The 13,556-nt window shown below is 42.8% G+C and overlaps 1 protein-coding gene across 1 annotated transcript in view; it reads left to right on the top strand.

The window, feature by feature from the left end:
• The window catches only part of LOC126455554 (uncharacterized), a 48,091-nt gene extending 35,277 nt beyond the window's left edge, over positions 1–12,814 (top strand). Inside the window, exon 5 of the mRNA XM_050091310.1 lies at positions 12,607–12,814. Coding sequence (XP_049947267.1) covers positions 12,607–12,772 — 166 coding nt within the window. The 3' untranslated portion in view covers positions 12,773–12,814. The remainder of the gene's footprint in view (positions 1–12,606) is intronic.
• Positions 12,815–13,556: the final 742 nt, after the last annotated feature.

Raw genomic sequence — 13,556 nt, 5'->3', positions numbered from 1 at the left:
ATACCCCTGGATTCACTATTCGTTTTTACACAGGGTGCGTCAAAAAATGTATACGCAATTTGAAGCGTCATAGAAAATTTATTTCCCGTTCTACAATGTTAAATTTCTGTAAATGGAAAGCTTAAAGTCCAATTCGAAAAATAAATGTACTTTGTAAATGTGATTAGTGTTCAAACTGGTGGCCTTCAGCATCAATACATTTCTGAGTACGAGTCACCACTGGTCCCGTACATAGTACCAAAGTGTTCAATGAGATTTCTGCGCACGCAGCCTGAATCTGATTCCAAAGTGTGTCCAGGTTACGTGGTTTACGTTTGTACACCTCATCTTTTACTGTGCCCATAAGAAGAAATCCAGTGGCGTGACTTCTGGAGAGCGTGCAGGAAACTCGATTGATCCCCTGCGTCCTATCTACTGACCTGGCACATTGTGATCCAGGTATGCTTATACGTCCCTATGATAGTGCGGCGGGGCGCCATCTTGTTGTAAACAAAACTCATCATTACCGTATAATCCACGAATGGCAAAGAATATGGAGTCAGCAAGCATTGTTAGATACGTTTCTCCAGTAACAGTACCTTCAAAGCGGAAAGACCCAATGAGTCCCCTTGCAGACAAACCACACCACACATTTACACCAGGCAAATTCACAAAAATGGCTCTGAGCACTATGCGACTTAACTTCTGAGGTCATTAGTCGCCTAGAACTTAGAACTAATTAAACCTAACTAACCTAAGGACATCACACACATCCATGCCCGAGGCAGGATTCGAACCTGCGACCGTAGCGGTGGCTCGGCTCCAGACTGTAGCGCCTAGAACCGCACGGTCACTCCGGCCGGCGCAAATTCACAGCCTTTTCAACTGTAATGTGAGGATTATCTTCAGCCTAGTACATACAATTGTTCCTATTGACAGTTCCATGGAGTTTGAACTGGGCTTCATCCGACCAAATTATGCTACCCATAAATCCCGATTCACGTCTCACCATCTCCTGAACCCATTCACAAAATTCTAACCTTCGATCTGGATCGTCGTCACTTAGCTGTTGCACCAGCCTTGGAATGTACACACGAAACTTGCCTTTCTTCAGAATGCGTAGCACACTACTAGCACTTACATTACTCTCACGTGCCGCTTGCCTTGAAGATTTTTGAGGCGAACGCTGAAACAGTTCCAAGACCGCAATTGTGGAATCATCACTTGTAGCTGTACGAGGTCGCCCTGATTGACCTTTATGAACAGCACACACTGTTCCATGAATTTCGAATTTGTCTCGTAGACGTGTAATTGTTAACCTTGAAGGTGGTTCTGTACCATACTCACTTCTCCACTGTCTTCGAACCGCAGCTACATTCTCAAACTTCCAGTACCACTTAATTATCTGCTTCCGCGCTTCAAAGCTCAAACGCACGTCCGCCATGTTGCAGTTACTTCCTTGTCACTGGTGCCACTTGTTGAAGAAACATAACATTACTTCCTCACAGATATTTAACCTTGTAGAACGGGAAATAAATTGTCTGTGATAGTTCAAAGTGTGTATACATTTTTTTTGACGCACCCTGTACATAGCATAGCGCCCATGATTGGGGAAATATGGCCGTTTTGTCATGGTGCAGCGACAATTGAAGTTTTTAATCAAGGCTTTGTTAAAAACAGAAGTTAACATTAATTTTTTGCAGCTCTTTCGTTTACTTTCTGGTAAAAGTTTGCGAACACATCGTTATAAACGTAATTCGGGTTCCAAAAATTATTCTATACATTCTGTTCCACCGCAAAGGCCAGGGGGAATCACATAAATGTTTAGCTACTTGCTGTGGAAGAGTACAACAGATACCAACTGATTCCGTCAACAGGAAACAGTCGAGAAGATTGTGACGTGTGAAATTCTAGTTGAGTTTTTAAACGAACGTTTAAATAGTTTAAGTAGGTGGTTAGTAATGACTTAAAAACTCGATAAGACAGAGTGCAAGTTCACTGCCGTAAGGAACTGAAGATAATTATTTTCATGAAAAATTTGCTACTGACAGTGACACATTTGACGTACAGCTCTCTCCGAAAGAAAATAATGAACTAATATTTTCTTATCTAAGAAAGAGCGCTGGGGTATTGAATGAACGAAGGGCAGTTAATATCCTCATTAATTTGTATTTGTGGAGTACGAGTAATATACGGTTGGAGCATTGTATCAATATTTAATTTCCTTGCGATAATTACAAGAAATCTGGGCGTGTTGGTCGAGCTGGTAAAGCAGTAGACTCTGGCCCTGGAAGAACCACGTTTAATCCTGGATAGGAGTGGACATTTTTCTTCGTTCCAGCTCCCTCCAGGTCCAGACATCTTGCATTCAAATGAGTACCGGGAATTTTTCCTGGGGGTAAAAGACGGCTGGGACTATGGTCTCGACACGCTCCCCCTCTTAGCGCCCTGGCGAAGCAAGGTTGCACTCCACCTGTAGCCAGCCAATAGTCCAGTCACGGGATTGCTACACAGACCTACTTTTATCCCTATTTACGACATATAAAATTAATTTTGACGTGTAGGAGATACTACAGTCATTTGTGTATATTCCACAACAAATTGAAGAGAACGCTATGGATAAAACATACTCTGTATTTCCCAATGAGTGTCGAATTAAGTTTCTATCGCTTTCAATCGATGATTAAGCGCACGCATCGCTTGGCAACACCGACACGAGAGTACCCCGTCCGTGCAACGGGAGAATTCAGGCTTCATGCCAGGTAATTTCATGCGCGGAAACCCATTGAAAAATGTCGTACTTCATAATTAATTTTGAGTTACTTACGGTTCAGAACGGCGGCTGAAATTCTGTAGAATGAGTTTTTGTAAAGATGACTGAATACCAGTGAAAAAAATTCAAAACAGATTTCGTAAGACAAGACTATTTTCTTATTAGCCAGAGCAGAAATGAATTAGCGCACACCAATCTGGCCTTTTGAACAGCCAACTGCTTTCTCCTTTCCCACATAGTTCCATGGTATGGCGGCACACCAAATAATCATGCAACTTTTGTGTGTGTGTGTGTGTGGGGGGGGGGGGGGGGGCAGAGAATGGAGGAGATCATCAGTCCTTGACTGGTTTGATTCATCCCACCAGTTTCCTCTCTTGTGACATGTCTCAACATTTCAGAATTTCAGAGAAGCAATTACAACGAAATATTTTTATATATATTCCAATGAGTTTCCTCCTACAATTTTTGGCCTTCTATGCTCTCTAGTGCCATGAAAGAGGTGTTTTCAATACATTTTTTTCCTCTCCGATTCTGTGGATAACGTCCTCATTTCTTGTCAGTATGGTTCATTTTCAGCATCTGCCTGTAAAACATCTCTGCTTCTTCAATTCTCTACTTTTCCGTTTTTCCCACTGTTCAGACTCACGTCCATACAATGGCGTACCATGAACGTACGTTATCATCCATGTTTCTCAAATTGTGGCCTGTATTTGATATCAGTAGATGTCTTTTGCCGAAGAACATACTTTGTCTGCACTACTCTGCAACAGTTTATCAAAGTGGTAATTTAGTTGAAGATCTGACAAGAGGAGGTCACGACGTCTGGAACGCGGATTTACTGCAAACTTCGCACACTCGTAGTACTCCATGAGGACAACATAATGTGTAAGCAGCAGCGCGTACTTCTCAAGCGTTATTGAGGAAATCGCAAGATAATCTCGGTCGTCAAATATATACCTGTACGTTGCCATTTTTACCACGAAGCGGCGGCAGCCGAGTGGTCACCGAGCGAGGTGGCGCAGAGTCTAGACACTGGACTCGCATTCGGGACGACGACGGTTCAATCCCGCGACCGGCCATCCTGATTTAGGTATCCCGTTATTTCCCTAAATCGCTCCAGGTGAATGCTGCGATGGTTCCTTTCAAAGGGCACGGCCGACTTTCTTCCCTAATCCGGTGAGACCGATGACCTCGCTGTCTGGTCTCCTTCCCCAAACAACCCAACCCACTCCTTAGTAGTACGCCACCGCCTTATTCATATAGTGATCACATTCCTTCACTAGTTAATTTTTTTCTCTGCCTCGAGATGACTGGGTGTTGTGTGTCTTTCATCATCATTTCATAATCACGCCGGCACGGTAGCTCAGCGTGTTCAGTCAGAGAGCTAACACGCCTCTGTAAAAAAAAAAAAAAAAAAAAAAAAAAAAAAAAAAAAAAAAAAAAAAAAAAAAACTGAGTGAAAGGATCAACAACGAACTTCAACGGATGTCATGTGACGTCCGCTACGATCAAATACAACGAACCATAACGAAAAAAAAAAGTGGTTAGCGTTCAAGCCCCGTAGTCACTGGAGTGATGGATCCAATCCCGTTCGTCAGCTTTTTTTAAATTTCTAACACAGTAATTTTCTTTACTATTTATATTACAATTGATATAATGGGAAAAATACGTGTAATCGGATAAACTTTTATTAAATTTACAATTTTATTTGGCAGTCTAAAAATTTTTATCGTCACAAATAATATAATATTCATAACTATCGACTAGTAAACGACCAAACGCATAAAGTGATACTGAAAATGTATGCCTGTCCGTGATTTGAGAAATCCCTTATACCTGGAAGGAGCCCTAAACGACTTGTTACCTCCAAGTTTTGACCGGCACAGACTGCTTTCGAAAGATGTACAATTAATCGTCGCTTTCGACGTTACGAGTACAAGTTTCAGGATGGTATTTTTCGTAAAAACATGGAAAACAAAGTTAAACGACACCAGCTGAATAAATTATATTTTTCCACGTACGCAAGGTCTTTTGAGGTTTTCCTTGGAAAAACAAACCTCGCTAACATTTTCAAAATATCTCTTTCAGACGATAATCTGGAAGTAAACAATGCATAACGCAGCGTTTCCTTAAATATCGGCGCTGATAATTGGTCATGCAGTATCGACTGTATTTTCATAGCGCCTTGACGAGAAGCAATTTCTGGTTCTCTTTCGATTAAATACGAGCAATTTTGAAGACACGGACAAGCATACATTTTCAGTATCACTTTATGCGTTTGGTCGTTTACTAGTCGATAATTATGAATATTATATTATTTGTGATAATAAAAATTTGTAGACTGCCAAATAATTCGCCGTTTGGAACTTGCACTATCCTCCGCTGCATACATTCGGAACGGACATGGCCCTCTTTCCCGCAGCCTGAGCATGTTTTGGCTTGTCCATCGTAGATGACTATAGCTCTGCATCCGCCGATGAACAAGTACGAGGGTACATGTTGCGTCAGTTCTATTCTGATTTGACGCACCCCACTGAGAACGGGGTAAGTCGTGAAATTGGACCATTTTTCCTCAACGTGGCTAAGCACTCTTCCATACGGGCGTAAGGCGTCAACGACCAAGTCAGACGGAACCTCGAAGGGAAGTTCGAAAATACGTATGTTTCGTAAGCCCAGTCCTGCATGATCAATAGTTACTTCTCCAACATGTCCATCAGAGTGACGAAATTTGAGTCCATGTTTAGTATCTCGGATGATTCTGTCACATACTGCATCGTTAATCAGCTTGACGTAAACGACACTGCTCACTATGGAGAGGTGGATTCCGATAAGTTCGTTGTAGTCAAGTTTAACTTCGTCTCGTAGGAACCTTTCTATTTCGTAGGCTTTCGGTCTCGCATATTCATTCGAAAAACTAATCTTGAGAGTCGACTTTCGGTATGCATGTGCCTTTCTATATCGAGTCGTCTAAACGCACTAGTACGCCGAAGAGGTAAACAACTGCGCGAGCGCGAACTTCTCCGGCAGGGACGTAAACAGACGTCCGTGCCGTAGCACCGCCGAAGTCAGACTATATTATTTGTGGTAATAAAAATTTGTAGACTGCCAAATAACACTGTAAATGTAATAAGAGGTCATCCGATTACACGTATTTTTCCCATTATATCAATTGTAATATAAATAGTAAAGAAAATTACGGTGTTAGAAATAAAAAAAAAACTTACGAACGGGACTCGACTCATCGGTCCAGCGATTACCGGGCTTGAATGCTAACCACTCGGCTGCCGCAGCTTCATGGTAAAATGGCCACGCACAGGTATATATTTGACGACCGAAATTATCTTGTGATTTTCTCAATAACACTTGAGAAGTACGCGCTACTGCTTACACATTTTGTTGTCCTCATGGAGTACTACGAGTGTGCGACGTTTGCAGTAAATCCGTGTTTCTAATGTCGTGACCTCCCCTTGTGAGATACTTGCAAGTTACTCTACGTTTCATACTTTGTACCGAGCCTGTCTGTAGATTTTAGGCGGTTTCACAAATCCATGTAGGCAAATACCGGGCTGGGATCCACGCCCCGCTTCAGACAAAAGCTACCCATACATTTAGAAAATGTTCTTACACGTGAAAAATGTTTACTCTAGACAAAGACATACGGTGAACACAAATTTTTTCCAGGAGGAAATGATGGCTTCGGGAACGGCATCTGGTCACGTACCGCCTCAGCCCATGCAACAATGTCGACCCCATAGAAGGAGCGGGAGAGGCAAAAGACTAAGAACACACCAGAGCTTGTACTGGCCGTCGATGGGACGTTCAAGCACGGGATGAACAATGTGAATGACTTCAGTGCATACGAACGCTGCCACAACTTGTATGCCCGATGCAAGAGACAGTCTCAGAGGTCGTACCGGAAATGGGCTTATCGCGTACCACCATGACAACGGCATACAGAGAGTACCTTCGTTCAGGGAAAGGCGCTGCCATCTGGAACCAGAAACATGTTGATGACAAAGGCCACCATCGCATATAGTGGATTGTAACAACGAACAGTCGTAACACTGTGTCGCAAATCGACTTTGGAAAATAATAAACGGTGAACAGTAACACCGAGCAGAACCACATGGTTCTTGTGGGATGCACACGCTAAGGCCCCACACATACAGGGTGCTCAAAATATCTTGCCGCATAGCTGTGGAGACGGTGCGGTAGTGTGGTGAGGCTTCTGTTGTGAGCGTCCACAACATGGTATTGAAGGTGCTGTTCTGCACCCAAAGCCTATGCACAAACGTTAGATTTCTATCTATTTTGGCACAAATGTATATTTCGTAAAATTTGTAAGGTATTACAGGTATGAACAGGTTATGTCAGTACCACCAATAACTGGACAAATATAAACATTTGAAGTTAATATTTTCTGCATAGAGTTCCGAAAAAGAATAAACGACAGATCAGCCAGAGCAAAACAAGATAGACTATGTGCTACTAGAACGAAATTTCACCAAACAAGGGGATAAAATATGTAGCTTAGCGGACAATATTGCTTGTTACGTACTAACAAAGTAAGATAAAGTTCTCTTATAGACTGATTAGCTATATTATCTAAAAAAATTCTCCTTCTACATTGTTCTGAAATAGTGAAACCTTGGAAAGTACTTGTAGCTATTTTTCACACCTCCTGCTTTATTCTTTTTACTGAGCGATTGGAGGAGCTAACTGTTTCTGTAGGCCTCTAAAGCACAGTTCTTAGTGAGACTTGTTTACGCTTCGCGGGATTAGCCGAGCGGTCTGAGGCGCGGCAGTCATGGACTGTGCCGCTGATCCCGACGGAGGTTCCAGTCCTGCCTCGGGTATGGGTGTGTGTGTTTGTCCTTAGGATAATTTAGGTTAAGTAGTGTGTAAGCTTATGGACTGATGACCTAGCAGTTAAGTCCCATAAGATTTCACACACATTTGAACATTTTTGAGACTTATTTCCACGTTTGCCTTTTCCTACAAAAAATTAATGCTATTGCATATAGTCACACATGATTGATGATGAAGAATGTCACTGCATCTATGGTGCTCGAAGACCGTGGTACTATGGTATCTAGTAAAGATATAGCAACGAGAGCGCTTGATGTGCGCAGATCGGCAAGCGACAATCAACTGAGACAGTCTCCGCACCAGAACAACGGGCTGGAATCGCTCAACACTAGAGACGAGAATGGCTTCTATGCCGATGCGGCGTTATTTTGGCGAGCTCTACCTTTCCCCACTACATGTCGCACTGCACGCAGATTAACAAGGGAGCTGGAACGTCGCCGTTGGACACTTGAAGCTAACGAGAGACCAACACATCAGGTAGGGTACGAGTGCAGGGAACGTTCACTACTTGATCCAGAGTAGACGGAAAACTATTTGCAGTACGGGCAGTCAGCTTTATAGGAATGAATTTCAGAGGGTGTGCTACAGGCTTTGCACTGTTAGCAATGCTAGTGTCGTGGCCTACCATCAGGCGCCAATACTGGTAGGTGGCGTAGGGTCGAAACACAAGCATCGGTGTGTATTACAGTTGCAGACAAACGTAGTCTGGACAATGTGGGCAGGGCTTTACTCGTAGAGCTGTTTCCTCAACACAATAGCCAAAGTGCTGCTGCTCTTCACGACTATCCACGCACTAAAGGAATAGGGAGAGGTCCTATATCCACTCCAGGGTGGAAGAACATGGTTCGAAAGTTCGACTTAACAGATTTGCGAATTCCTCCTGCGAGAGGCTGACGGTCAATTGCACCACGAGTTGAAATTATTGTTGGCATGGCTGAGTATGCTGGAAGCAATATGCGATGTTCAAGCAGTGCACGAACTCTGTGACGACAGCTAAACATTCCATTGTCCACCGTTATTCCGAGCAGCTGCAGAACAATCTCTAGTCTGGTTCCAGGCTGCCATGGACACAAATCGTAGTAACATTGAGCAACTTTTGTAACGTGGATAGTAAACATGGTACGTGTTTGACAATGTTATCTTCTCCTGTGTAAATTAAAATGTGTTTCTTTCAGTAGTTTATTCGTTATCTCTTTTGCATGTCCTTACAAATGTTTCCACCAAGTTTTATTAACTGTGACCACTAGTCTGTCATGGGGACCTCTCAACTAGCGAAAGTTTAATTAAAACCAATCTCTACATTTAAGAATACATGAGCAATACACTCAGTTGGCAACAAAGCAACGTGGATGTAGTCTCGTGAGTGGAATATTTAGAAATGATGAAATGGAGCCTTTGATACGTCTTCCACTGATCTACACTCTTCCCCCTCGTCCCCCCCCCCCAAAACCAGCGCCACTACTATAAAAACGACAGAGAAACATGATGTCTAGTTACGGGCATCAGTTTGGTAGCCTACAAGGCTACGTGGGTTTCCGACGGCGGTGTTTCCCACCCTTTCGTAGGTGCCGCAGGTACCGTGGGACTTCCGGCCAACCAGTTTGCCCAGTGGGTTTTCCGACCACAGTCTGCCCCACTGCTGATTTATGCCATTCGTTCATCAGCAGCGGATGTGGTCTTACTTTCAATCAGGCAGTGCCCTCGTCGACAGCCTTAATTTCGTACAGTATCTAGGCCTAAGCCACTTGAGTTCCATACACTTTGAGTAACGGAACCAATTACAACAACGAAAGGGAACGAGTATCATCCCAAGGATAGTCACCGATACCAGGTGGACAGAAAAAGTGACGAGTACACGGACTGGCTGTGTGTGAATTCCGAAAGGAATAAATGCTGACGCCGTTTAAAAACTGCAAATGGCAGAATCATAACTGAACAGAAACTTTCTCGCCCACCTGACGAAGGAGACACGCAGAAAAAGAAACAAATTCATAACTGCAGAAAGAGAGTTCACGAAGAAAAAACAGAGCACGTTTTCTAGAGTTTTAAAGAGCAGTTTCAAGATTTTTAAAGATAAAGGTTAAGATTTCTTAGCAGATATTCCAAATTGTGATAACTTCAAGACTGCAATGTGTACAGCAAGAAGGAAGCTATTAGATGACCCAGAACTTTGGCGTAGACCGTTTGAAGTTAATTGAAGGCAATAGCTTCTTGAAAATCGACAACGGTTCTGTTCCTGACAAAAGAATCCTGGTGTTCGATTCTGAAAAAAGCGGAGAAACAGGAACGGTTCTCATGGACGGGAAATCTGACAGTAGTTCGAAACACTTCAAACAACTGTATACCACACACGCTGACATCAGAACAACGCAGGAAGAGACGATGTTAGTTCCTGTTTTATTTGCTTTGCTCCCAGACAGAAGTCAAAATACATATGAAATACTTCTTTCTGGATTGAAAAGTAAGATGCCTAGGTCGTCACCGAAAACTGCAGTGCTAGACTTTGAAATGAGTACAATTAAAGGTTTGAGAACAACATTCCCCGAAAGATCCCATTTGGTTGCAGTTTTCACATCAATCAATGTTTTTTTTGGAAGAAAAAGTGAGAACTTTGCTTAACAGAGGAATACAGGGATAGAGTAGTAGTCGAGTTGCTGCGCCGCATACCTGTTGCAGTGGCACATCTTCCACCAGTGACCATGAAACGTGGATAGTAATAATGGAGGAATTGCCCAGTGGAGGCGGGGTCATGAAATTCATAGACTATATACTAAATCAATGGTTGGAGCATCCTTATATACCATATGACAATAGAATATTTTTAACCATCGGCACAGGAACACGAATGTTATCTAAGGCTGGCGTGGGATACTAAATTCCCCAATAAATCAAAGAAATCGGAATATATATTTTCTGATAAGCTGGAGGAGTAGGCAGTAAATGCTATATTTTAAATTAAAAAAGATTCTATCGCCCTGTCTCTTAAAAAAAGAAGAAAAATGACACAGATGTTGACAAAGGGTTAAAAGGTGTTATAACAATATACAGCGTCTCGGGGAATCACGATGCTCATTTAAATCTTTAGCTTTCTTACAGAATTGCGTGCGAAATTAAAATTCATAAAATAAGAAGTTTCATCATTTGTTACACTACCGCTGTAGAAAAAAGGTAAATATTAAAAATAAAATGTTAAAATTAAAAAAATATATAAATTAAACATGCCTATGTACTGTGTGCTTAGCCAGTCCTACGGCTGGTTAAATGTGAAGCGATATTCTTTTTACTCGACAGTCTGCAGAGTCTGCCCCACTGTTGTTGCTTCCTTTGACGGCGGAAAACCCACGGCTAAAATACAATCTAAGAAAAAAGAAAGCACCACCGCGAAGGAATTATCCGAATGGGACGGAAATTGATAATTGTGACATAGATGTAAATACATACATATGATTACAATTTCAGAAAAATTGGATGCTGTATTAAAGAGAAAGAGTTTCACAAATCGAGCAATTTAATAACGCGTTGGTCTACCTCTGGCTCTTATTCGGCTTGACGTTGAATTATAGTTGTCGCATGCCCTCCTGAGCGATATGGTGCCTAATTCTGTCCCACTGACGCGTTAGATCGTCAGTATCCGTGACACACTTACAGGCAGTGGTACGTCAACGATATTCTACGCTCCGTTTCTTGCCATTCATGGCAAGCCATCCTGGGCTTCCATTGCAGCAAGATAATGTCCATTCGCACACGGTGAGAGTTTCTTCTTCTTATCTCCGTGCTTACCAAGCCCTACCATGATCAACAAGATAGCCGGATCTCCCCTCAATTAATAACATTTGGAGCGTTATGGGAAGGGTCCCCAAACCAATTGCCGGCCGATGTGGTCGAGCGGTTCTAGGCACTTCAGTCTGGAACCGCGCGACCGCTACGGTCGCAGGTTCGAATCCTGCCTCGGGCATGGATGTCTGTGGTGTCCTTAGGTAAGTTAGGTTTAAGTAGTTCTAAGTTCTAGGGGACTGATGACCTCAGAAGTTTAGTCCCTTAGTGCTCAGAGCCATTTGAACAAATTCTTGATGTTGACGATCTAAAGCTCCAGTTGGGCAGAATTTGGCACAAAATCACTCAGGACGATGACCAGCAACTCTATCAATCAATGCCAAGCCGAGTAACAGCTTGTAGAATGGTCAGAATTGGACCAACGCTTTAATAACTTGTTTAATTTCTGAACCTCTATCTCTTGAATGAATCGTCCAACTTTTCCGAAATTGTGATGAGTCATTTGTCCGTACATATATACCAAATTTACCGATTCACGTCCCATTCGTAAAATTCTTCTCTAGTGTATCTGTTATCGTAAACACCATGTTGAAGTTATGGGTCGCGAAGTCCAAGGTCGGAAATCTCACGACACCACCTACAGCACTCAAGAATACCTATGTCTTCAGCAAAACAATGCCAATCGAAGAGCTCCAATTAGTCCGCCCATGGTAGCTGAGTGGTCAGCGCGACGGAATGTCATACCTAACGGCCCGGGTTCGATTCACGGCTGTTGTGTTGTCCTTATCATCGTTTCATCGCTATCGACACGCAAGTCGCCAAAGTGGCGTCAACTCGAAAGGCTTGCACCAGGCGAACAGTCTACACGACAGGAGGCTCTAGCCACACGGCATTTCCATTTCCAACTGAAATTTATAGCTATCTTAGCAACACAAGGAAATGAGAAAAAATAATATCCAGTGGGATATCCTAGGAGTGATCCACGACCTTGTGCAAGTCCAATACTGGTAGACTCAAGATTTGATGGAGGTATTTCCTTGGTAAGAGCATCGGTCTGGAATCGTGTCAAAGTGCGGCAAACATTTTTCAAAAGTCAGTAACTTGCGTCAAGGTGTGAAGTGAAAGATTTATTCCGGAGAAAAAGGTTTTCAAGAAAGCCTGCAGTTTCTTCTGAGCTATTCGTCCATGATGAGATGTTCACGTTTCCACAGGGTGGCTGAGAGCGGCCGCAGAAGGCACCGCAGTCTGCAGAACCGGCTGTTCCTGTGGTTGGCAGCACTGACGAGATCAGCTCGCGTGTCTCCGCTGGCGGCGGCGATAGAAGGAACCAGAGTCGCTGCCCAGCAGAAGATGGACAAAAAACCGAGTGGACAGTAATCTCATTTCTGTGAAACATTTAGTTAGTTTAGTGTGTATTGTCTGTTATATAACATTATTTAATAAAAAATATTCATAAATTGTTATCCAACAACGTCAAGACACTGATACCTCAGTCATACGTCCGATCGATATTAATGCTGCTGGTGTAAAATAATATTATCGCCACCTTTTCGTGTCAAGACAACTAAAGTCCGTCGTCCTTAGTTACTCCAAACCTGTCCACGTGACTCTGTTGATGGAGATCCACTAAGCGGCTTGGGATGTTATAGTTGGCGACATCATCGGTGTTCGACGAAAGTAGTAAGCTAGGTACTGGCAAAGATTTCGCTGCCTCCTTTCATTACATTCGTTTGTAGTTCTTATGGCACAATACTGACAAGCACTCTTCGCAAAAATCCACGTGATACAATTAACACCTGGAACACCAGTTTCGAGGAACCCGTGGCGAATTTGTATGGCATGTTGCTATAAGCATATTTAACTATGGTCTTATTTTGTTCAAGTTTGTAGTATAGCTAGTCCCGTGACAATTAGATATTTCTCACTTTTGACGTGATTAGTACCGTCGTTTACGCACTGGAAAACGGAGCCTAAAATTTGTGATAAGAGAATTCGAAACACTTGTGCCCTGTGTGGAGTGGGTGCTATCGAGAATGTCAAGTTGTATCATTTCAAATACTGTGATATTGAGATAAATTAATCACCATATTCAGGAAGACAAACAGGCATTGATGCAGGGCGTTTTTGGGATTTGCTACTAGGATCAACGATAGTGCATCCG

Source organism: Schistocerca serialis, chromosome 2, assembly GCF_023864345.2.
Source record: "Schistocerca serialis cubense isolate TAMUIC-IGC-003099 chromosome 2, iqSchSeri2.2, whole genome shotgun sequence".
Taxonomy (NCBI): Eukaryota; Metazoa; Arthropoda; class Insecta; order Orthoptera; family Acrididae; genus Schistocerca; species Schistocerca serialis.
Note: the sequence above shows the minus strand (reverse complement) of the source record. Positions and strands in the feature narration are given on the sequence as shown.